The following is a 25,656-nucleotide window of genomic DNA, read 5'->3' as shown; positions in this document are numbered from 1 at the left end:
CTGCGTAACTAATTGGGATGGCTTTATTTAGGGCTTATCTGCGGCTCTATATGTCTAAAAGCGACTTTGGAATGGAACAAATTTAGACGTAGTTTATCGCAGTAATAAAGATATTTTCGGCTTTTTTTTTACTGTTTGCAGGAATAAGCGCGAGCAGGCTCCCTACAATATGCGGAGGCCGATTGGAGGGAACGAGGCCATCACCTCAAAGAGGGAAAATTAGCAGGCGTTGCCCTTGACTTTCGAAGTGGTCTTTTAGTTTTCTATGTGAGAAAGGTGGTGCATTAATGAAGTGCCTCATGGTGCGAACGAATGACACGTCGACTGTAATAGTGGTTAAATAATAAGATTACGCGTGATTTTGGAAAGATGACATTGTGCAAGCACCTTGTACGGACAAACTTTTCTTTGGAATAACTTGTATGTACGTGAATTACGACCATTAAATTTTATTTTCTCCACAAGACTTCATCCATTTTTACATCGTTTGTAACGGGAGAGCATGCTCTAACACAAAACGCAAACGCTAGTACGCAAAAAGTCAAGGTCGCCCTAACCAATGAATATGGCAAACGCAGGGTGACCGCCTCGGACGTATGAAAGGGACGCAGACTGAGAGTCGTCTTAATTTCTGCCTTCTTTTTTTTACGAAGCCGTCACTCACAGTTTTGTAAGTTCGAGGCTCTTTTTAAAATGGCTTAAAAGGCAAAGGGCTCATCTAAAGTTATGCCACTTTCTTACACGCTAAGCTGGAATATTTCACACCTTATGCTTTGTTTCCAAATTGCTGGCGCGCAGGTCAGGGGAAAAGGAGGGATAAATGAGGAAGCATTTGATGCATTCGCGACCACAGATTGAAGAGCGTACTCATTCCTGCACGTGTGGCGTGGTCTGCTTCAGAAACAGTATGTCGAGAGCCGATTTACTTCAAGTCATCCTGTTGCGATACAGGGCAACAAATCGTCGCGTAAAGCCGTGCGGGGGCTTCCTCTTTCCTTCTTTCCGACCTCCTCCTCCCGCTTTCCTTCCTCCTACCCAGGCCTTGTCGAACGTTGTTAGACCACAAGAAGGAGTGAATACAAGCCACTCGCGGTTACCCACAAGATGCATTGGTGAAAAGCCTACTTTATTATTCTGCGTCACAGTCTACGCGTATATTCCTTTTCACCCCAATCTTCGCTGCGGTTTCGTCTTCTTACTGGCCTACAGATTTTCCCCTCAGCTTGCATCAGCCCACTGCCGACGGCACATTGCTGGTCCATGACTGGCCCCGCTGCGAGTAGTTATATTCTTTATTGGCTTGCCGATGTCGATGTGAACGGCGTTATTGAAAGGGATAAAAAAATGCGGTAAGGAAAAACTGCCATAAATCTTGATAAAGCTTTGGCAGTGCAGCTGAGGGATCGCTTCCGCCAGCTGCTTGCTCCCTGACCTTGCCACAAGCCCTCGCCTTCCCTTTCGATGTCTCTTCTCTGTCCTCTCGCATGACACTTTTTCTCCTTTGTAGTGGTAGCCTCCTTTTTTTCTTACCCCTTTTTCAAAGAATCTATGGTGACAGGCAGTGTGAAAAGGGACTAAAATCTTAATTATAGCCTTGAAGATAGAAAAGAAAATTGCATTTAACGTTGTGTATTGTTTATTCCGTGTTTTTACGTCATTCTTTTTACACTTATGCACTCATTTGTGCAAATCCTAAACGTAAGTGGGAAAGGTAAATGAAATAAAATCAAATTAAACGAAACATAACAAAGTATGGCTTGGGATTAATGCATGAATGATTAGTTTATTTTGTTCGACTAAGTACAAAATACGTTTGAACCAATTCGAGGCTTGAGGCTTAATCTTTACGTTCCTTTTTACACCGCGCACCATTATGTGTGAACGGTCTCGTATTCTGGAAAGAGTAATTTTTTGTCACAACCAGGCAGCCGCCACTGGGAAATGTTTACAGTACATTTTCATTCTGAATGTGTGACACAGCATTAAGTGGGCTTCAAATGTCGAAATCTCGTTCCAGAATACCACCGCCGGGATCATGAGTGCTTGCTAGACATTATGAACGTTATGAGCATTATGTTGTATGCGGACTGCGTTTCAAAGAATTGTGAAAATATAGTATATTCACGGTGTTTTACTAGCACAGACTTAATGTTGAAGAGCTGTGGCTGCAACGCGAGTACTCCAATCCGAGGAAGTCCTGTGGATTACTATGGAAATAACGAAAACAATTATACGTCCAGCTAAAATTGTTCTGGTAAGTTTCTAGTAACACTTCTAAGATGCGCGTAACCTGAAGAATAAGGTGGAACACTTTCATGTGAAAAGTGACTACACTGCGTCTAGTAGCGTGAAAAAAAAACTTTTACGTAATTGCAAATGTACGCTTGTTCTGCAATGAAAACTTGTGAACTGAAAGAAAAAAAAAGCCCTGTACAGGCCTGCGGAGAATAGGTGGCTTTCTAAGTGACTCCTGGGCTCAAGTAGGACAGGTAGACCGTAAAAATGCAAATTCATAAAAGGCTTCCTACCTTCTCGACGCGGCTGGGAGGCAGTAGGCCGCCTTTGTAAGATATAGCCCAGGTTAGACGCAGGGCACTGCGAGCCGCTACCTTCTAGCGCATCGCCACCACAGGGGAGTATGGTTTGTTTTTCCTATGCCTTCTCGGACTCGTTAATGGATTCTACGTCTTTCGTATTCCTGAGTGAGTGTATGCAGCGATTTGAAACTTTTATAGGGATGCGCATCTAAAATTTACTGATGGTTCAAGGTCAGCTAAAAAACAAAAAAGAATTATGCGCTGTGAATCGTGTGGAAGCACCGAACTGATAGGGAGCCACCGCACGTACTGCACTCATTCGCAATGTATTCATTTTGAAAGGAACAAAAGGAAAGGATCGAAACCACCACATTTCAACATGCAAAAGCGCACTAATGCATTCAGTATTGCAAGCGTTGACACGAACATGCGTACTTGCAGACGCCGACAGCATGCACTGTTGACGGGAAGACTCGGTACATAAAAAGTTGGCATTCGTAGCGCTGGCAAGCGAGCTTGTCTGTTTTCACCAATACCTAGGGACAGGCGCGGGCACTGCAGACCTGCAACTCGATAGCCTCCCGGATGTGGCCGCCGAATCAAGGCGAGCGACACTTGTGTGGCAAACCATTGCAAGGGTAATGGCCTTCATGAAGCAAGGCAGTAGCAAAAAAGAAACGAAACGTGCACAAATATATTTAGCTTTCTGGGATACTTTACCTTTGTCGCATATATTATGGCTGGCTGATATAACGAGGACCTCCATTTCAGCTTAGGGCAGGAAAAAAATCCTCACCGAAGTGCCTAGAAAGCATCAAAAGGCGTTTTGAAGAAAGTATCTATCTGGGTTTCAAAACTTAAGCCAAGCATTATAAGCATTATAATGCAGCCGCAATTCGAAGTGTTAGACTGCACTGCAGTTTGAGTGAGCTATCGAGCGCATGAATTGCACAACGCACCATTTGAACCTTCTTGGATGTTACTAGACTCTGAGTCTATAGTGTCACAACCTTTTGCATGTTATTGATGTCTAGGAAAGAAGGCTTTAAGGATGCCAGTAAGGTATGTAGCTCTAGCGTATACTTACCCAACTCCGCTTTATCGGCGAGGGTTGTTACTGCGATTTAAGCCCATTACGACCTCCATACTCCTGAATTTTACTAATTGCACTGCTAGCAGTCGATTAGACATTATCTGTAGTCTACGAGCCAAAAACGAAAGATGATTAGAAATAATTAACGAGGTTAAGTCACGATATCAATAACCCATGACCATAAAATGTGTAGTGGAACGAAAGTTCACCTAAAAGCGTCCGTGATAAAAATGCATTCAGCTCATAGCCTGAAAACACCCTGCATATACGCCTGTAGGCCCTGCATGATGCATGTAGATGGCTGCATGAAGCATGTTGACGTGATTCGATGTCTTCGTCAATGCATGTCATGGATGTCAGTAGTACATATTCTGTAGTTTTGATTAAAGGTCATTGTTAATGCGAAAGCATTACTTGACTCTGTCGGCGAGGTCATGTCCGCAAATTGTGTCGGCGGCTTTTGTGTTGTTCTCAGAAAAGTTAGGATCAAACGAATGATTTTAATCGATAAAGCATGATGTGAGGGATTTGTGCAACAAAATTTGGTGTTGGTAGAATAATTAGTTAATTAATTACAGCCAAAAGGTCGAATAACCGTCGAAAAAGCGCGGACGTCGATATAGTCAGTGGATGGGAAAATAACCATGGACGGTAAAACAGTGGGAAAATAGGCAAATGAGTGGAAATAAAGTTTTAAATGAATTGAAATGTGTTTCATGAGTCATAATTAATGGAACAAAAAGTTTGGTTGACATAAAGTAGTTAGTTAATTAGAAGCAAAAGTCGTTGGACGGGCGAATAGGCTGGACGGGGATATAGTAGATGGACAGGAAAGTAATTAGTTAATTAGAAGCAAAAGTCGTTATACGGGCGAATAGGCTGGACGGGGATATAGTAGGTGGACAGGAAAGCAGCAATGGGTGCCAAATTTGAAAAAACCAAAGTGTGTGATTGAGCTGAAAGGGGGTTTAATTAGAGTAACTGTGCGAACATTCTTCTGAAATCCCCCTTGGAGAAAAAAGAAGAGCGAGGAGAGGCGACGAGTTATCCTCATAACACATGCTTTCGCATTCCTCCATGTTAGCTGACTTAAGTGCCCTCAGAATTTTTGCATAAGCCACTAATACCACTAGGCTTTTGCTGTTTCCGAGCGCTATGCTCGCCATCTTGCAATGTTACGCTATGCGCCACAATACAGCTTTCTTCCGAAATCCGTTGCAAAATGAGAGAGCGAGTCGAGTCTCCACGAGAGAAGCAGCCGGTGTGCGGAGGAGGCGACTGAAGGGGCGCCGTGGCGCGCTCGCGTGGCTCTTGCTCCGCAGGTGAGTGGGGCCATGGCGGCCGGGCAGCGCAGCGCCGCTGAGGCGGCCTGGCTGCTGCAGGTGGCATGCTAGCCCGGGCTGCCATGCGCCAGCGCAGCGGTCCCGGCAGCAGCAGCAGCAGCGTGAGAGCGGCGGCGGCGGCGGCGGCGGCGGCACCGGCGGCGGGGGCCCGGGCGACGACCCAGAGCGGCCAGCAGGCACCGCGGCGTTCGCGCAGCGCCCCGAAGCGTCACCACGGATCACGCGCAGGCGCCGCACGACCATCAGCCGGCTGGCGAAGGCAAGAGCATGTCCTTCCTGTTCCGCTTCCACGACCTGATCGGAGGCATCCATGTGCCCATCGACGACGGCGTGGACAAGCTGAACCGCAAGTACACCCTGGTGGTGTTCCTCTTCCTGGCGCTGCCCATCTTCACGCGCCAGTACATCGGCGACCCGATCGAGTGCTTCACGCCGACCTACTTCACGGACGCCCAGGCGCGCTTCGTCAACAGCTACTGCTGGACCGCCTCCACCTACTACCTGGTGAGCGACGCCGAGGGCGACGAGGCGGCCGAGGCTCCGCCGCGCGAGCCGCCAGACCCGCGTGTGCAGCCTGAGGAGTTGGACTACGCGGGCTTCGAGACCCCGCCGGCGGGCGGCGCCGAGCGTCTGCGGCGCGTCCACGTCTCATACTACCAGTGGGCGCCGCTGATCCTGCTGGTGCAGGGCTGCTGCTTTCACCTGCCCTTCGTGCTGTGGGGCGCGTGCGCGCACAGCGCGGGCGTCAAGCTGCGCCGGCTGCTCAAGCGGGCCTCGGACATCGCCAGCCTGCCGCCGGGCTGCCAGCAGCGCGAGGCCCTCCTGTCCGAGTTTGTGGACCAGTTCCACACGCTGGTGGCCGGCAGCGCGGGCTGCTGCACTGACCCGGCCTGCGGCCTTCCGCTCGCCTGCCGCTGCGTGGGCGGCCCCACGCGCTACCTCTGCCTGCTCTACCTGCTGGTCAAGTCGCTCTACGTGCTCAACGTGGGCCTCCAGTTCCTGCTGCTCACCGCCTTCCTGGGCCGCGGCTTCCTGCGCCACGGCCTCGAGCTGGCGCGGCGGCTGGCTGCCGACGGCGACTGGTGGAACTCGCCGCGGTTCCCGCTGCAGACGCTGTGCCAGGTGCGAGCCGCGCTCCAGGGCGGCCTGCGCACCTACCTCTGCCGCTGCGTGCTGCCCATCAACGTGTTCAACGAGAAGATCTTCTCCGTCGTCTGGTTCTACCTGGCGCTCCTGCTGCCGCTGAACCTGGCCAGCCTGCTGCTCTGGCTGTGGCGCTGCTTCCGCTGCAACCGGTTCGCCTTCGTGCGGCTCTGCCTCTGGAGGACCCGCATGGTGAGCCTGGGCGAGCTGTCGCGCGTCTCGCGCAAGATCGCCGTCAACTACCTGGGCTGGGACGGCGTGTTCGTGCTGCGCCTCATCGAGAACAACCATGGCAGCGCCATGGCCACCGTCATCCTGGGCCGCCTGTACGACTTCTACGCCAACCAGATGAAGGCGCAGGACGACGGCTCCGACGTGGAGCTGGGCCCCATGCCGCCCTCGGTGGCCGCCCAACAGTCCGGGGCCATGCACCCGTGCCACGGCGCGCCCTGCCACGGCGGTGGGGCGGCGCCCTGCGCCCACCAGTTCGGTGCCAGGCGGCCCGGGGGCTACTGGGGCAAGTGAGCGCGCAGCAGGGACCTAGCCAGTTACCGTAGCCGGCCCTAGCGGCCGCTAGGCTCGCCTAGAGCACACATGTATCCCAGAGAGGGCCGCCCTCGCTATGCAAGCCCGGCGAGGCGGCCTCCACACCGCCTCGCGCGCGGCACCGTGTATCTCTATCGCCCCGGGCCCTGCTGCGGCCGCTGGCCCCAATGGCAGCCAGACCCCTTGGTACCGCCTGGGGGCGCCTCTCTCACGGCCGCCCCGACTAGTAGCTCGCCAGGGGCCGCCTCCGGCCGGACCGCCGCTCTCCGGGCAGCCTGCGCGCAGGTGAGCGACGCAGCCTCAGCCCACGCGGGCCTCCACGACCCCTTCTCTCGCAGGCCTCCTTCCAGCCCGGGCGACGACGGTCGGCACCAGCGCGAGGTGAACACCCACTTGCAACCCCCGCTCTGCGCGTCGCCCGCGGTCCGTCTGGCCGCCGCGGGCGCCGCGCACCGGCGCCGCTCGAGAGGGCCGCGCTAGTGGTGCCCGCCGCTGCTCCGTGGCAGCCACAGCGCGGCCCACCCTCGAGCGCCGCAGTTTGCGTTACTTGCTTCTGTTAACCCCACATAGCCAACACGCGCAGTATTCCTCTCATGCCGTCGGGTCTCATCCGGCTTCCACCGCTGCTGCCTCGGTTTCTTACGCTTCCCGTGCGCGCATTACGCACGAAAATTTGTCACTGGTAACTGCGCATAGCAGTTTACAATATTCAAACGTAGCACTGTAATGTGTTCGTTTTAGCACGCACTGCTTCATGTTGGAGTTTCACTGCCACTATTGCTACATCCTGGAAGGAATCTCTGAAGCAGTTCCCTTGACAAAAATGTGCATTTTGTAGCTGTCCCTGCGAACTGTTATTCCCACGCGCAGCAGCGTGCTGTGGACATCGGCAGTACAGACTGATGGAAGAGAGCGAGGAAACCTAAATGAAGCACCTATAGAATTTTATAGTGCTCAATATGCTTGGCGACGCAACCATGATATATGTGGCTTGAACCGTTTTACTGTGTTCAGTACACAAAAGCAACAAAACTGACGGAAGAAAATAAACATCGAGAGCCTAGCGCTTTTTTGTCGGCTATGTGAGCGCTCTCTTTACTGGTGCGTTCGATACTGAACAGGGGTTGTTTCCTTGTGGTCGCTAGCTCTCCCTGTGTCGCTTCTTTGCCTCGCGCGTACTCAGTCGAAAATTTACGCTATTCAAGCTCCCAGGACTATCACGCGGAAGCGTCTTTTGTTAAGTTTCGCACGTAAAGGAGACCCAGGCTATTCCTTTCACGCTTCCTTATAAAAGGGTTGCTAGCGTTGCAGTTTCCTGCTGGATGTCTTGAAGACAGTTAACCCGTACGCAGCTTTACACATATTTGCCGGAGCTGCAGCAGTGTTGCAGATCGAAATTGTTTTCAATGAGTTTCAGAACGGTTCTATAATGGTGATCTTAACTTCTCTTATCGCCGAGCACTTCAAACCGTTCGCTTCATGAAACTTACTGGGGCTGTCGCAACTTTTCCGGCGCAGTAAGTCTTGACTTATAGGACAACGCCCATCGTTCCCCATTAAAAAAAAAACAACACGCTCCATATATATACCAAAAATCTCCCGGATTTCAATGTCACTTAACTCAGCCGGTATCAGCAAATCGAGCCCTCTCCATCTAGCCCTTCTTCCACTTTCTAGTTCGCCAGCCCTCGTGCGTGCGCTGCAACATGCAGTGAAAAGGAGAAATCACTCTAAGACTAGCGCTATCCCACGAGAAATAACCGAACAAATCTTTGTTCTCTTTTTTTTTTCGCGAGACTAGCCATGAGGCGCTTTATAGAGGAGCATTCGACGATCATTACAGCAACTCGCGCTATGACGTGAGACACTGTTCCACGTAAGTGGCGCCGCATCGCGGCGAGTAAACAAACCGAGGCGTCCAAGGGGATCCTATTGCGAATCGGGCGATGCGGCTGGCATCGAAATAGGGAAGGCGCTGTTTATTTGCAAAGTATCCCACATAACGTGAATCTTTGGTTGGAAAAGTCGCGAGATGTTGTGGATTTGAAAATGAAGTAGTACTGTTGCCTGTTTTTTAGAGACACAAGAAGTGCCTTTTATTTCGCCTTTACTCACTCAATTGTTACAAATTATGCATTGGAATTTCACAGCACTGAATGCTCGAGAAGAGTTTGTTTAGAGTTCCAGCACGTTAGAAAAACGCAGGAGGCAAAACAAAAGAAAAATTCGAATTCCGTGATTTTTGCGGCTGTATTTTTTCTTGACATTGATTTTGCTCTTGAAAATTAGCCAGCGAAATCGGATATTTCTGCTACAGGGTGGCGTTAACGAGCGCCGGCAGTCCGGTTGCTAAGATGGAATCTCGAAGCTCGCGCAGTCGCAAGATGAGCTCACGCCCGCTGTCTTGCGCAGAATGTGGCGTTTTGCGCGCTTACGTTGCGGCGAGAAAAAAAAAAGCTTTCAGAATGAAGTTATTTGGTGACGTGGACTAGTTTATTCATACTGGCTGGTTGGTTCTTTTTCCGCTAAACTAGAAAGTCCGCTGTTTCTGCTTCTTTGTGATGACTTATAATCTTCCATTTGAATATATCTTCGATTTCTGTAAATGCTTAAGGCCTTAATACCTGTTCTGCCTTGCACTGCGTGGCTGCTAAATGAACTGTTAACAGTTTCCTTTCTGTACCGTATGCCAATTTTCTTTTTTGCCCACGGTTTGCGTTACGTGGCGTATCTTGTTCTATGTCAATGGCATTTTGTGGGAGGTTAATAAAAGGTTTCAACAAAGGAACATCGCGTTTCCTGTCTTTTGAATTTCTGTTTCTTACACCGGGCAAAACGGCCGCTCAGAATTAAAGTAAGAGGTTTTGACACGAAAATAACTAATATTTGAGATGTAATAGTAATTGATCATCCAATTGGCAGTTTGGAGACTCTGTCAGAGCGGAAGGGCTAAACATCGCTCGAAATTTTGTGGAATATTTGTCAATGTACAATAAAAAGAACCAATAATACGTTCAATGAAAGGGAGGAGAATTTTGGCTCATGGACACACCGCGAAGAGCCGCTATTTTTAAGCATGACAGGCTGTTTCTCTTCCTACGTTACAAAAATGTGATGATGATGATGGATTTTTATGGTTTTTATGGCGCAAGGGCATCGATGGCCAAAGAGCGCCATGGCACAAGGTATTTTTCAAATTCTCAAGTTGGGGTCGAAGACCCATTTCCCAAGCATTTCACCCTAAATAAGCCGAGCACCAGACCAGGTGAAAGCTTGTACCCATTGTATCACCGGTGGGTACCCGGCGGCACTGGGGATCGAACCCCGCACCTCCCGCATGCGAGGCGGGTGCTCAGACCACTTGGCCACCGCTGCGGTGGTTACAAAAATGTGCACCCACCGCTGTGGTTCAGTGTTTGTGCAGTTCTGCTATGACCTTGTGTTCACGGGCTTAATTCCAGCTGCAGTGGCTACATTTCGACAGACACAGAACGAAAGCAACCTCGTGCAATGAGATTTCGATGCGCGAATTATTCGACTTCCCTAGATAATTATTGTTTTTTGTTACTGTGAAAATAATGCTACCCACGCGATTCTACAGCGATTCATCTCGATTTCATCTTGTTGCGGCAGGACCGCAACGCTTTCTCTAAGTACGGGAGGGCAGAACAGGCATTTGGTATCCACACATGCATTAAAACACCAACTTAAGTATCTTGTAAAACCGATCACTCAATGAAAATCCGAGATTACAGGTGCAGAGTAAATGTATTGAAATAGACTTTATTTCCGAAAACAGTTCACAACTAGAACAATTTATCAGAACATGTTGTCATTGTTGTTCCCTCATCTTTCTGTGTTGACCTTATGTGATGTGCATCTAATTGTTCTCAGTGCGTAAATGTATTGTTTTGTCACCAAGGCGTTTGGTGCAGCTTGGTATTTCCTTTTGTTTTTGTCTTGATATGATTTCTTATATAGGGCTGTGATTGAATTTTAAATACGTAATTTATTTTCTTTCGTTCTTTAACTACCTGAAAAAAGAGTATTATTGAACTGCCCAGTGTCTTCGATGTCTGCAACATATTGTTTATGCATGTATATAGTATATATCGATTACTGCTGCTGATTGCCGTTTTTCTGTATTCTCCTCCCCGCTACAATCATGCCTGTTAGGGTGCTGCAGATATTTGGTTTCATGGGGTTTAACGTCCCAAAGCGACTCAGGCGTTGAAGGACGCCGTAGTGGAGGGCCCCGGAAATTTCGACAACCTGGGGGTTCTTTAACGTGCACTGACATCGCACAGTACACGGGCCTCTAGAATTTCGCCTCCATCGAAATTAAATTCGACCGCCGCGGCCGGGATCGAACCCGCGTCTTTCGGGCCAGCAGCCGAGCACCATATAGCCAATGAGCCACCGCGGCGGCTGGTGCTATAGGTATTGTAAATAAAAATTGTTTGCGCCGTTTTAGCGGACATGTTATTTTCAATCACTTGCCTAGTAGTAGAATTTGAAGGCCTAAGCAAAGAAAACTTTAGATAAAGTTAATGAAAAACTGATTGATTTATTAGGAACAATGTAATTTGCGCATAACTAGAATTAGTGAAATTGATACTTTATGTATTGTTACGAACCACAGCTCCGCCCAGAAACTGTCATGCGACACAATTAACCAGTAGCAAAATGCAAAACTGCTCTATCGCCTGTCAGTCCAGCAGTACAACGACAGAAAATTCGAAATGTTTTGTCGTTAGGTTTAGGCTATGCGGTCAGTTATCTTCCAGTATGTCTCCTGTATCTTTGGCGTCTGGCACTTTGCTTTTATAAATATGTTGGAAAAGACCATCTCAGCAGTAATCTGAGGAGGTGGTATATATATATATATATATATATATATATATATATATATATATATATATATATATATATATATATATATATATATATATATATATATATATATATATATATATATATATATATATATATATATCATTGTGCAAGCCTGAAAGAAAACTTCACATTTTTAGAGCCTGTATCGTGTGCAATACGCCAGACATTACAAGATTAAGTTGAAGGCGAGGTTTGCTTGACAAAATTTAGAGTATTGCGTTGATCTGTGTGCCGCTCAAATGATACAAAATATCTTGCAGTAAAGTGGGACTCACTCAAGAAATTTGATGTTTCCAGTAGGATTTCTTTTCGCGTTTCTAGACGCAGCAGTACACGGTTTATGTATCAGTGCCGCAATCAAGGCACATCACCGATGATGCTGGAGCAGTTTCAAGCAGCCACGCATGCTGGTACGTGAAGCGCTCACGCGCGGCGTCATGATGCGCGCTCGTATGAAAATCGCGCTATGCATTCGTTCGAGATTCCTTTGTCCCGTAATTCTGGAAGGATGACTGGGGTAATCGTTTAAAAGAGGGCATGGGCAAGCTGTATAAAACAACGGTTGTCCGTTTGGGTGTTGACTGGCGGATCGACAAGCCTGGTATGTCTGGTGGCCGGAGTGACTGTTTGCCTCAATTTCTGCGCAAGATGGTGCCCGAGAGAAAGTAGTAATATGACTCTTGGAGCTGAAAACGCTTTTATAATTTGCGTTCTTCAATGCTGTACTCGAACGGCGGGAGTGTACGTGGCCTAGGGCGGCGTTCTTTAACATTTTAAATCTCGCACGCGATTTGTTCTTAAAAAAACTTTTTTTTCCTCCAGATAGTCTACGCAGGCTTCAAGAAAGCCAGTTAGTCAGGTTCGGAATGCGAAACACGAACGGTAATTTTTTTATGCGTGCACAAACTTTCTCACAAAGTTTTGTAATGGTTGGAACCTGTAATATCAAAACACCAGAATTTGTCAGGTGAGTGCTCAAGGAATCAGATAACATTTTTTGTTCTTCAAAGAAGCACATGAAGGTAGGAACGCAGAAAGAAAAAAAGTACGGGTCACGAAATCTGTCTGCACTAGTATGTCGAATAAAGTGCCACCAGTTTCACTGTTTCGAGCAATATTATTTACTGTGTTCACTACTGAGCGAGAAAAAAAACCCACTTGTGGATTGAAGAGGGCTAAATACGTCTTAACGGAAGAAACTGCTGCTGACTGTATAGCGGGAATCCATAAAAAAGATGTAAATTCGCAATCTACGCTTTTGTGTTCAAAGCGCCTGAAAGATTATGACGTCGAAGAGTTTTTTGCGCCAATAACTATGCATGGTTCCCGAGCCTTTGCTGCGATTGCAGCATACCTTCCCGCGTAAACAAAAAATTGTGCTATGCGCATTATAATAAGCGTTCCCATCTAATTTGGTGGCCAGTGTTTGTGAAGAACTTTATGTTTCACTCATTAGCTGAATGAATTTATTCAGCTCTCGCCCTGGACTCTTTGTCAATCCCAGATTGTCTCAGAAATTTACCTCACGGCTCTATTTTTGCGCTCGCGTTCAGCGATGTCCAGGTAATCTCTTAATTGGGAACATTCAGCTTAAGTTAAGGACAACGCAGCGAGCTATGGAAAGAAAAATTATAGGTGTAACGTTAAGAGACCGGAAGCGGGCAGAGTGGGTGAGGGAACAAACACGGGTTAATGACATCCTAGTCGAAATCAAGAGAAAGAAATGGGCTTGGGCAGGGCATGTAATGCGAAGGCAAGATATCCGCTGGTCATTAAGGGTAACGGAGTGGATTCCAAGAGAAAGTAAGCGTAGCAGGGGGCGGCAGAAGGTTAGGTGGGCGGATGAGATTAAGAAGTTTGCAGGCAAAGGGTGGATGCAGCTGGCAAAGGATAGGGTTAATTGGAGAGACATGGGAGAGGCCTTTGCCCTGCAGTGGGTGTAGTAAGGCTGATGATGATGATGATGATCGGTGTACGCACAAGAGAATTCCGCTGACTTATAGTTGCACTTCGTGTGTGTTTGCGAAGTTCAGACAGGCAGTGCTACAGTAGATTGCTTAAATAACGTGCAGCAAATATTCAGGCTACCTCCTTTTTTACAGGAACTAGTTATAACGTAACTTTGAAGCGTGCATTTTGGAGGCAATGACGGGTGTTTTGCTCGTCCCCCCCCCCCTCCTAAAAAAAAAAATACCAGTTCAGAGATATGCCCAAAGTACATATCCAGCAATCTGGACAAAAGCGTTTTTGAGCGGGAAATTGTTTATGAACGTAATTTTTTCATATATGTAAGATTTCACTATAACAATCAATATATAGGCTTGGTGTGCAAGGGCATCGGCTCTCCTCTGCTCATCATTATGATCATCTTCGCGTGTCCAATTTATCTGGATACACGGAGAGTTACAAAAAGTGAACTCGAAATGAAACAGTTCTGCTGCACGAGGGCCACACTGAGGCTCAGCCGCCCGCGGTCACCAAGTTCTTGGCAATAAATGTTGTTTCTCTCTCTGCTGCACGTGACACGATGTACGTACGCAAAGGGACAGATTTTCGCTGGAGTGGCAGAGAAGACTTTGTGTCGAAAAAAAAAAACAAAGAAGAGATGACCCTTGCAGGCTGTCGTGCAGCTGCGTGCATACCTCCTAAGATGGAAAAACGTTGCGCTAGCTGACGTGAACAAGCTAGCCACCAAATGAGCGATGCATCCATTGAAGTGGTGCTTATGCTAACCCTGCAACTCCAACAGTCGAGGCAGCAATAGTCGGAAAAGTCACGCACAGTATGCATAGTAACTCAGGTTTATGCGGCCTTTAATGCCGCATGATGTGAAGAAGTCAGCGTGAAACCGGACGAGTGACAGAAGGAAAGAAACACCAGCGCTCTCCCTCGCCCAGTTTTGTGCTGACTTCTCATCACGCGGCACCAACTAGCCCAGCAGCATGATCCCCTGAACTATTGTGTTGTTTTCACTTGCCATAAGGACGTCGGCCCTCTGGTTCAGGAGTACCAACGCTGACTAATTTCATGTAAAGTTCGCGTTATGCTGCCACATTAGTTGAATTTTACCATTTTGAACTATTGTGTTGCCTTCACATGCCATAAGGATGTCGGCCCTCAGGTTCAGGAATACCAACGCTGACAAATTTCATGTAAAGTTCGCGTTACGGCGCCACTTTTATTACTTGAATTTTACCATTTTGCAACTTTCGGTAGCCCTGTAATGCCAAGGCTTTGAAGACGTCGAATAAAAGTTACTAACTTAAGGAGTTATCGCAAATGGTCCCGCCATTGTAGAAATTCAAAGCACTGGGAGATTTATTAAAAATGGATGAATAAATTATAAATAAATGAGCTAATTTTGATAATTTTTGAACGTGTGAGGAAGATAAAACTGGGCGCAAATACACAGGTGCTTACTGTAAAACAAGAGCAAAATTCAAAACTGCTCCATCACCTGCCAATGCATCATTACGACAAAGAAGTTACTGGCTGTTTTGCCTTTGGGGCTGGCTTCTGCATGAATTTATCTTCAGCACGCCTCCTGCGTCTTTGGCATCCGGCGCTTTCACATTGTACGTACGTAATTTGCATGTTGCCTGCTGCCCTGCAATGTAGGGGCCGGGGGGCATGTCAGGCGACAATTTCTGACTTTCTTCCCTCGACCCTCACCATGTGTGCATGCAAAATAAATTGAAATCGAATTGAAAATTTGATAAACACGTTTTAAAAGACGTTTTCGTCAAGTATTGTTAGCCAATCACGTAGTTCTGCAATCTGAAGTAAAATAATTCAAATTTTCAGACTCTATCATACCTTATACGCCGGATATTGCAGGGTTAGACACCGAGCGTGTTTGTAACGGAGCGAGTCGTACGCCCAACGCCCTGCTCTTAGTCTTTGAATGAAGCAGAAAGGAACGTGCGCCTGACATTAACACACGAAAGATAGAAGGAGGGAACAAAACTTTTGGTGACAGAGAATGACCCAGAATATTGTGCCGAACTTTAGGCGGAGCTCAGGTATCGCGACGTCGACAGTGATAAGAGTGGTTTGAAAGCATTGAGATTCTCGAGATAGCTATTCATCTGCCAATGTTTTCGGCACCATGGACGCACTTACTGAGACAAAGGTGCACGAAATTATGAAACGGATGCCTTGCCGCCTTCGAAACGCCTAATGATGTGTATGAACTTGCCGTGTCGCGAACGAGGACGAGTTTACACGGACCTTGGATTATGTTTGCGCTCTGACTGAGAGGCAAGCAATCCGTCTACGGCCGCGTGCCCGTTGGCGTTTCAAGCTTCAGAACAGTGCAGAAAAAGACGTCGTTGCTCATAGTATTGCGGCGAAGAAGACGCACACCGATGAATGGTGGAGTAATGAATCTGCACGTCTTCAGGAAGTTGTGCTTCTGTCACGTGTCTTCAGGGAAGTTGTCTCGCGAATATGTTGACCGTATTTCTACGTCCGAAAATGAGACTACATGTTGTGAGCAACGCCGAAGTGAGTGCTTCGCATTAGTTTCAAACAATTCGGGTCTGAAATCTCCGTACACTCGGGTTTTCGCATTGCGCCTCCCTCCGTAGGCGGTCGTCGCGGTCCGCGAACTTGGGGTCAAAAGTAGAACGCTATGGCCATCGAGCCACCACGGACGAAGATGGTAAACACGGATGGTTTGCCTGGTTCTTCAAGTGCCCCACTACGCAGTATGGAGGCAGGCATCTTGGGCTTTTTTACTTTTTAAAAAGGCTGTACGTTCTTGTCCTACTACAATAAATTGCTGGCAGGACTGCATAATAAAGACGTGGTATTCAGACAGAAATGAGAAGCAAGGAAATACACAAAATCGCTGTGTCATTTACGTTTCTCTTGCATCGTCACTAAACCTATTCCGCGCGAATCAATGAAAGTCATGAGGCTTTCACGCGCGCTTTGTTCGGACTATCCTTTTTTTTCTAGAGGAGGGTGGGCAGGAAGAAAATTGTTTTGTGTCGAGTAGGTGCCTCGGACGCAAGATCTGCCCATCACGACAGCCATCTGAACGTACATTGTCGTCCACTCTTAGTGCGAACACGGCTTAGCGTGGCGGCGCTCCGCGGAGCGCATCCGCAGTGGCCACGCTGAGCCGTGTTCGTGCTAAGAGTGGACGACCCTGTACAATCATTCCAGGATGGTAACACAACTCTCGCTTCTGAGGCATATCGAACATTGGTCGAGCCAGCATGCATAAACGAGCGGAGCCCTTTTCTTGCTTCAACCTCCGACGTGGGCTTGAAAGTTTGAAAGCCACGAAACAAGCTTCAGCTGCAGGCTTCCGTCCCAAAATTTATGACACACACACTTTCCGAAACTGATACATTATGTAGGTTGTTGTGAGCGCGAAAAAATGATCCAAACGAAATGGCTGAAAATCTTTCCGTATTACTCTCTGAAGCCTTAGCAGTTGTGAAGCTCATAATTCCTAATTTTCAATGCCGACCAAGTGTTCTGCTTTCTTATGTCAGATCGCCGTCATCGTAATCCCTGTTCGGTTATTATGTAGAGTTTACTGAACAATTCCGCAGTTAGTAACAAACAGAAGCGTTAGCAATGCTCGGACCAAAACCGCGCACCTGAGAACAGTTCCAAACTAGAAAGCTGGATGCAAGGCGGCTTACGTAATTCGTAAATAAACAAAAAAGTAAGCGCGTGATTAGACGGCTTCTGTTAGAAAAAAAAAGAAGACAGCTATGTGAGGATCTGGTAGCATGGTTGTAAATGGTAAGAGTCTTTTTACTTTGTTTTTTATTTACTCAGTCTCGGTGTAAGAGCGGCGATTAACAAATTCGTTTACTTGTCATGGTCTCTTGAGGATAAGGATAAAGATATTTAAATAATTCTTTTTTCGCTCTAGGACTACCGACATATACGGAAAGACGTCATGGCTGCCGCCGTCTGCACAAAAAGCGGCCACGGCTGGCTCTGCATATATTCTGATATTGCGGAGGCGTTCGAAATCACAGGTTCGCCGACATTCCAGACTGAAGCTGCTTCTCTGTTTAGTCCCGTTTATCGGACACACCTGCGTCCATTTCTTGCGTAGATACAAGTGCCATCGAGAGGCATTTTTTCTTTTGTGTACCGGCAATGTGAAACGATAACCGTCGTCAAAAGCACATCACCTTGGTACATAAAAGGCTGCCTTTCTGTGCGCCAATATGCTCGGTCGTTTGCTTCAGGTCATCTAGGTAAGCGCTCTCTTACCACCGCTCGATAAAAGAACCTTGACTCAGAAGGTTTAAGTTATGAGGAGTATTGAGAACACGAAGCCAAGATACTTGCATGTCTTTCACGACAAGTGCAGGTTTTCTTTTTACAGTAAACATCTTTCACAGAGCAAAGTTTTTCGTTTAAATACAGATAATGTTCTTAAAACCATGGCAGAAATGTTGACACCCAGAGCTCATTAAGCACAATTTCATGTAGATGGCAGTATCTTTCGCTAGATGTTCGCGGGGTCACGTGATTGTCTGCTCAAACAAAACCGTGTGCACTTGAGTAATCAGTTAAACAACATACGCGTTCTGCTTTGCGAGTTGTTAAAAAGGCCTAATTCCTCGCGCAGTCCTATTCGTTGTAGTGCATTGAAAAAATATGAATTCATCACTTGTGTAATGCTCGTGGTGTGTACGTGCCACCTTGAAGAAACCTCCGTGATTTCTCCATATGGAGCCTAAGAAGAAAGTGCCCTCATAAGACTGCATTGTTTCTCTCATTATGCTTCCGGCCACTCAAGTCTTCAAGCATGCACAACGAGACACAGTTACTTAAATATTAAAGAGCAGCGGTAGTACATTATCAGGGTTACCCGGCTTTTGTGGGTTGTGCTAGGGGCATTATTGCTTCCTGATACTTGGTCGTTTAGCTTCTTTATTTGCTATACCTTACGGCGCATGTCTTAAGTGTTTTACTCCTAGCATTAATATATTACCTGCCCTTGGCCTAAATGTCTGGGAGTTCATAAAACTTGCTCTTTTTCGGACAGTGTATCTCTGCGGTTTCGAGCTGTGTTTAATATTCTCAAGCGCATCGCATATACTCCAAGCAAAAGCACATGGCAGTGAAGGAAAGAGATAATCATCATTAAACTATGCTGCTTCAGGACAGTCTATAGAAAGTCTCATGCAACGCGTGAGTTAAGCGAAGCCTTAAACAGCGATATTAATTTTACGCGGTTGAAAACTTGACATTTTTCTTGACGGTATGGTACACGCAGTACCATTATCGTTCTTTATAATATACTGCAATACTACTGGATAAATATAAAGCTAGTGCCCTCTTTTTTAGCCCGTGGTACAGATCTTGATGAAAGAGTACAAAAAATGAACGTCACTTTCCGCAGTAGCCTCAGATATCTTATTGCCGTAAATAGTCATTGCGGATCACTGAATATGAAAATAAAATGTTTTAGACTGAAACTACTCGCAGCCGGTGTGCATGGTTGTCGGTGATATTTACGTTTTTACGGCAGTGCTGCTTTTCTATATTTTTTGTGTCGTCAGAGTGAAACTAACGGGAAAGAGTCGCAGTATTTCGAATTCACGAATATTTGTAATAGAAAACTTTCTACTCCATTGCAGAAATAAAATAATATATCCCATAAATTATTTCACTATTTTTCCATTTGAGAAAGGGCTGCTACATTAGTCTTGGCCTGGGCAACAAGAAAAAGCTCTAAATATTCCACATTCAAAGGGGCCAAATATACAGACATTATTTTGGTATAGGTCTACTAATATGTGGCTTCTTGTGTATTCAACGAAGGGCTCTCACAGTAACCACATCACACGCTCTGCGGCATGGACCTGTATATTTACATGTGCCAGCAGCCATTGCACATACCTGACGTAATGGATAACACAGCACAGCAGCAGTAGGCCGAATGTGTTTTCCGCTTGGATAAGAATGAACCCGAGGAAGCATGTGGCTTCTTAAATTCTTGCTATCTTCGGACTGAAAGGTCTCTTCACTGTAGGCAAAGGGTGTGTGCGGCGAAGCCATTTCATTTTACTACGGGAAGGAGTAGAGAGCAAGTATGATATTGATATCCTGATCCGCAACCAACATTATTAATAAGATCAAGAAAAAGGAGAACAAAAAGAACAAATTATTGCGGCTTTCAGCATTAACTAATAGAAATTGTAGTAAAAAGTGGGCTTATCGCTACAAACTTGTTATACGTGGCAGTCTGCAGTTGGTTCTTTTACATACGTGTTGCTGCTTCCTTTAAGGTCAGCTTGTTTGAACTGCAGTATTCAGTAAAAACAATATATATTGATGAAAGATGCAACTGTTAAAGTGCGGCAGTTTCGCTAAATGTTCCAAGCATTATTGAAGGCATGGTGGCAGCTTATAGCTAATATAAACCTCTGTACTGACTCTTTTTATTGTGATGGTTTCATTATTTGCTGAGTTTCCGCTTAAACGCAAATGATTTTGGTTGCGTATATGTACTTACATATGCGGAAGGAGAACACAGTTACAGCATCCTGCCGATTTTTGTCGAGTTTGTTAAGAAAACAGACAGCAGTAAAGCTACACTCAGGGTGGGCGCTGCACTCGAGCACAAAATTTCTCGAGGGGGTGCCATTTTCCCTGAGTCTTGCTGTCGAGCGCAATCGTGCGCTCATCGTGCGGCGCAGCTCGTTATAATTATGAACGAACATTTTCAAAATCTGCTTGCATGGCGCACTCACAAATGGTGTTTATTAGGTTTTCTTGGTTCCGTAGCACTACCTGCAACATCATTTTTAAAATCAGTTGGTCGTATCCAATTGCCAGTACTTATTTTTCGAGGTGTCGGGATCGGTGGAGGCCTAGTTTGAAACGCATGAAAGTAAATATCGTTTAAAGCATGATTCATACTTCACAATACTAACCATCAACGACTCTACAGAAGGATGATGTGATCATCACTGGTGGGGGTGATGATTGGCGTGGGTTAGAACGCCTGCCCTTTCAGTCACCAATTTAAAGGACGCGCCAAACAATAGGAATTTCAAGGTGACCGCTGATAATGCTTGGACGGGGGCACACCGCACTTCCTTCGCCGAGAGCAAACAAATATCACTAGTGTGCGAGCACTAAAGAGGCCGTTCGCCACTATTAACCGTCCGCTCCTAAGAGAGTTTAGTAGTATTCACGGCAGTGCTATCTGATTATGGCGCCACCTTTGCTACTTCCATTACAAGCCGTATCGGGAAACTACTGTGCGTCGATGTCATTTCATTTCATATTGTGCGTCGATACCAGGTCATTTTGTAAGGCAGTTGAATTGTTCTAGATAAAGAAGAAGATCTCGGCTGTTCACCGTCGTGAAGTCTGAAAGGCGCGCGCTGATCAACGTTAACGAGAGAAAGCGACAGCGCATGCGTCACCAGATATCCATACCAAAGTGCTGTGTGGAAAATTCAGAGGAATAAATAAACAAAGAGTTCAAGACTAATATTTGGAAGTGCGCTTTGAAATAATCTAAACGCAAAAGAAAACACACAGCAGAGGTACGGAGAAGTGTGAGCATGAAGAAAGTGAAGTTTTCTCCACTTTCAACGAGGTAAAATTTTGTGTTCCAAACTTGCTACTACGTACGGACCTGTTTTGACCTTTCCTAATCCAATTCTTGTGGTTTTGGTGCTCCAGAGGTCTGTATTCTTCTAGTTTGGTACACATTTCAACGAAAAATGTTGCGTCTTAGAACGTTCGCGCTTTAGAACGCCTACTCTGCCAGGACACAGTAGCTCCAGACCTTACTGGGCATGTCGATCGCGCAACTATCTAATTTTCTTCCACTGTGAACTGAGGCGATGACAAAACGCGCATTTCACTTGACTTGAAGGAACAGAGACAAAGCAGTGCGTGCCGCCATCTCAAGCTCCATAGCTGTCAGCATTTTTTCGCGTCTCTTTTGATGCGTTTTTAGAGCCATATTAAATGCCTGTTTGCTTCCCCTGCCCGCGCTTCTAAGGTATTCACTCAAGCCCAAATTATCTGCCTCTACCTTTGCACCCCCTCCCTCCCCCTTTTTTTTTGTGTGTGCCTGCGTGTGCGCGTGACTGCAAGACAAAATACACTATGACGTACACGCGGCGAGAACGGGCCTTAACGCATTGCCGAATCGAATCACTGAGTAAAGATTTAGATCATGGTTTTTTCTGCCCAAGCTGTTTTCAGACAAAGCTGTTTTTCGCCCGTGGTGTTTACGAGTGAAATGCTTTTTTAAATTTCGCGCAATAACTGGCTGTAGGTCATACCTCGGATAAATGGACAAATAGGCGCGCAGTTACGACAGGGTGAAAAGAATTAGGCATACCTCAAGGTATGTTGAAACGGCCCTGCATGCCTTAATTAAATGGTGGCCAAACCTAAAACTACAGCCAGAACGCTAAAACAACTTAAAAACTTATGATACGACTTTTAATTTGCAAAGGAAAATAATTCATGTTGTCTCTGCGACCACCTCTTGGAGCAAAGATAGACTGAAGCGTAACAATAATTGCTTGTAAGGGTGTCTTGGATTTGCGTCAGGTGCAGTTAGTGACGCGTGGCGAAAAAAAAGAAATGTAATCACTTTTCCCGCAATATGCTCGGAAAAAGTCATTCCGCTGTGGTTAGATGACAGTAATAGCCGTGGCTAAGTTGCGCCCCAAACAAGATACCCTAACAATAAATAAAGCATTCTTGCCCTGACTTTTGATATAGCATGTCCAACATTCTCTGCCAAAATATTCGAAAGTTGGAAAATTGTAAGATACTGTTATGGAAATATTAAAGGTAATGGTCCATTCTTCTTATATGTAGCAAAATCTACCTTTGAAAGTGTTTCCATCGATCACATCGAACAGTTAAGACTGCCATAGAAAACCAATCGGGAACGCTTTTTATGACAGTGAAAACGTTAACAGAAACAAAAAATACAAGTCTGCCGTCGGGTGAGCTGCGGATATATTGGTTGTTATAGTGAAATCTTACATTATATGAAGAAATTGCATTCATAAATGGTGTCTCGCTTAAAATGCGTTTGCCCAGAATTGTTGGGCATGTCGCTAAAATCCGAATACAACCTGCCGAAAGTTACGGTCACAAGCGCTACTAGTTACGTTCTATACGCAGATGAGGAAGATCAGACATCCTTGCGATTTTTTTTGCTGAAATCTGCGGTATCAATATCTAAAAGCTAGAGAGGAAGAAAGAGAGAGGGAAGACAGAGAGGGAAGAATAGAACTAGAGAAGAAGAAAGGAAAGCTAAGTCATAAATGAGGTACAAAAAGGAATTAAGCATTTTGCGTATGGCTAAGCCATAGCCCATCGTGCAGGCTTGGCGCCGTCAGGAAACGGAGCAACGCTTGTCAGGCCTAGAAACCCGACGATTGCTGCGACGACCGTCCGCGAATCTTCATCTTCATCAGTGGACGCTGATCAAGACCGCCAAGTGCAGGGCATAATGATTGTCTTTTGGCACTGTATGCAGGACATGCACAGAGAACGTTCGCTCCTCACACCTGTACTAGAATTTTATAGCACAAAAGCAGGGTTGAGAAGCTTCGGTGTTTTACCCTACGCGTTGGAAGCTCCGGAATACGCGTGGAATCAGTGAAAGTGAATGGTATGCCGTACGCGGATGGGTTTTGCAGAAAGTAGAGGTACTAGACGGAATTCCATGTCCAAAAAATTTTCGAAGACTAGCTTTTATTGTCGGCACGAAACCGTACTCGAGTGGTTTGAATCGTGAGACGATAAAACCATGTGTAGAGAGAAACTAAATCATGACTTGAATTAAATTAAGCTGCTTGAGTGGTAAGAGACGATTTTATATTTAGATTAATAATAACTACCTGCATGCAGTAGCTACTGAGACACATTTAGTTGGAGGAAAAATGGGTGGTTGGTGGTGGACGACGTTTATTCTTCACTTGCCATCTCGAAGAAAGGGAAAAAAAGGACCGAGTGGTGAAATCGCCTTAAAAGATTTCAATCTAAATTTGCCTGATTTCCTTTCCAATCATAATTCTTGAACATTTCTTTTTTTTTAGTAAGAAAGCGGATGCAATAGAGTTCTGGTGCCTAATTTTCTAACGCTGTTACTGCTGCTCGCATTGGGTAGACGATAATGAAATGTTACGGGATCTTAACGTGCGAAACCTAGGCCTGAGGCGTATGGAGTGCCTCATCGATTTCTCGTCCGATGTTCTTTAATATGCGACAGAATATTAAAACAAGCGCTGTTGAAATTCGTCCCACTGAAATGTGCCCACCACGGCCTAGATCGAACCCATAATTTCGGGCTGACAGCCATTAAGACAGCGCGGCGGGTAAACAGTGACTTCAACGAATCGAATTGCACTATCCAGTCGTTGACTGCTAGTAAAGTACGACGATGAGTATTCACTGCTTGGCAGCAAACTGTACTGCCACGTCGTGGTGACGGAAGGCAGACAAAGTACAAAACGCTTCGGAGCAACCTTTACTGCGCAAGCGCTGTGCTCACAGGACAAATAAGAAACTTGGCAGCGGCTGATGTGAAAGCCTCTTTTGGATGGGACCACGCGTTGACAGCCCACCCCAATACGTGCCCGGGATCGTACACTTTCTACCTCACTTGGCAGTTGTATTAACGGTTCGACAATTGCAGCAAATGAGCTATATAATATCGCGAGCACGTCTTGCGCCTATGCAGGACTATAACACTGCGCACCTGAAGCCAGCCAGAAAACGCGTTTTGTGTTAGATTATACCTGGATTAAAAAAAAGTGCGACATAAGGCCGGTGACAAACACTGCTGCGCACGTTTTCGGTAGAACTTTTGCTATGCGGAGGGAGGTTTTCGTTAGTCCAGTTGAGGTGTCTGAGCTTTCCCCTGTCCGCATCCTGACGCCTGTTTCCTAGCTTATTTGCGCTCGCATTGCAAGCGCATCCTTTCGTTGTAGCGCTCATGTTCGTATTCGGGTCGCACTGTTACACGGTAACGTTGGAGGAATTCCTCAAGGCTGGCGGTGTGTCTAGAGCGTGGAAGGCAGCGGCAGAGTAGAAACCCGTAAGAAGTGCTGTTCGCCGCGTGCCTAGAATGTGCTCGGCCCGTCCGCTGACTCCTTCGCCCCTTGGTGCCCCTGTTGTGTCGCAGGTCTTCAGACCCGAGGGCAGCCTCTCGGGCCGAGGCCGCGTGGCGTGGGTACCGCAGGACCGGCGAGAAGCGTTCCTGCACGGCGAGGCCCCGCCCTGGCGAGCACCCGTTGGGACCCAGCGGGAGCGCTCGGCTTCCGCACCAGCCGTTCGGACTGCCAACTCGCGACTCAGAGGCGAACGTAGAAGTCATTGCCAAGTATTTCATGCTTAACCACATCAGCTGATATTATTATTTGCTAACGGGCTCTGGAGCGAAGAAACAATCTTAAATTACTCATCCAGAATATGTTCCTAGCTGCGAATTCTAATAAACGGACAAACGGGAGTACACCCCAACCCTGGTGGTCTCCGTGTGTGACTGCGCGTGGCGTGGCGCCATCCAGAGGGCCACCCCAGCGTCGCATCCGGGTTGGTCCCAAGGCTGGTAGCGCGGCATGTTCACCTTCGTGGCTACCCAGGCCCTTGGTGCGCTCGGGCAGGATGTGCTCGCAAGGCCAAGCAAGGACAAGACCGAAAGCTACGAGTGGGCGACACGGTTATTATGGGCCGATGTGCTGCCAACAAGCGAAAGTCTGGAATGCATGCACAAAGGATCAAGCAGTTACCGTACACCGTAAGTATAATGTAGTTGCAACTTAGTTGTAGTGTTGTGCAACCTGGTGCTCGTACATTTACTTTTTATGAATATTGTAACGGAAAACAAGGAGACACGTCGCTAACCAGCAGAATACAGCAAGCAGCCAGCCAGCCAGCGAGAGACACTTCAACGTCTTCGAAGACACTTCAGCGCCACCTGAGAACACCAGGTGGCATTACTCCCCCTCCAAAAAAAAGAAAAACAAAAGCGGGGTTGCAGTATGGGCAGTGGAAAGACAAAAAAAAAACAGCACAAGCACACAAAAATGTACAAGGGAGGTGGGCGAAGGTGTCCCACGCG

General features: G+C 46.7%; 2 protein-coding genes across 5 annotated transcripts in view; both read left to right on the top strand.

Annotated features, from left to right (window-relative positions):
* LOC144114171 (innexin unc-9-like) overlaps positions 1–6,641 on the top strand; it is a 142,165-nt gene extending 135,524 nt beyond the window's left edge. For 3 of the 4 annotated variants that reach the window (XM_077647724.1, XM_077647722.1, XM_077647723.1), the window contains exon 2: positions 4,953–6,641. In XM_077647724.1, the coding sequence (XP_077503850.1) occupies positions 5,241–6,641 (1,401 nt within the window). In that variant the 5' untranslated portion in view covers positions 4,953–5,240. The remainder of the gene's footprint in view (positions 1–4,952) is intronic. The other variant, XM_077647725.1, reaches the window with a different exon arrangement.
* Positions 6,642–6,738: 97 nt separating this feature from the next.
* On the top strand, positions 6,739–25,049 carry LOC144114172 (uncharacterized). Its single transcript, XM_077647727.1, has 3 exons — positions 6,739–6,947; positions 7,001–7,043; positions 24,718–25,049. The coding sequence occupies exons 1-3, from the start codon at positions 6,739–6,741 to the stop codon at positions 24,928–24,930; spliced, it is 465 nt and encodes a 154-aa protein (XP_077503853.1). The 3' UTR covers positions 24,931–25,049.
* Positions 25,050–25,656: the final 607 nt, after the last annotated feature.

The sequence above is a fragment of the Amblyomma americanum genome, chromosome 1 (assembly GCF_052857255.1).
Source record: "Amblyomma americanum isolate KBUSLIRL-KWMA chromosome 1, ASM5285725v1, whole genome shotgun sequence".
NCBI classification, from domain to species: domain Eukaryota; kingdom Metazoa; phylum Arthropoda; class Arachnida; order Ixodida; family Ixodidae; genus Amblyomma; species Amblyomma americanum.
This window is presented reverse-complemented; position numbering and strand designations above follow the sequence as displayed.

Bases quoted from the DNA above. Each gene is read 5' to 3' on its own strand.
- LOC144114172 (XM_077647727.1), top strand. From the start codon at position 6,739: ATGCAAGCCCGGCGAGGCGGCCTCCACACCGCCTCGCGCGCGGCACCG. The intron at 6,948-7,000 runs GTGAGCGACGCA...CTTCTCTCGCAG, and splicing joins TCCGGGCAGCCTGCGCGCAG to GCCTCCTTCCAGCCCGGGCG. The intron at 7,044-24,717 runs GTGAACACCCAC...GTTGTGTCGCAG, and splicing joins ACGGTCGGCACCAGCGCGAG to GTCTTCAGACCCGAGGGCAG.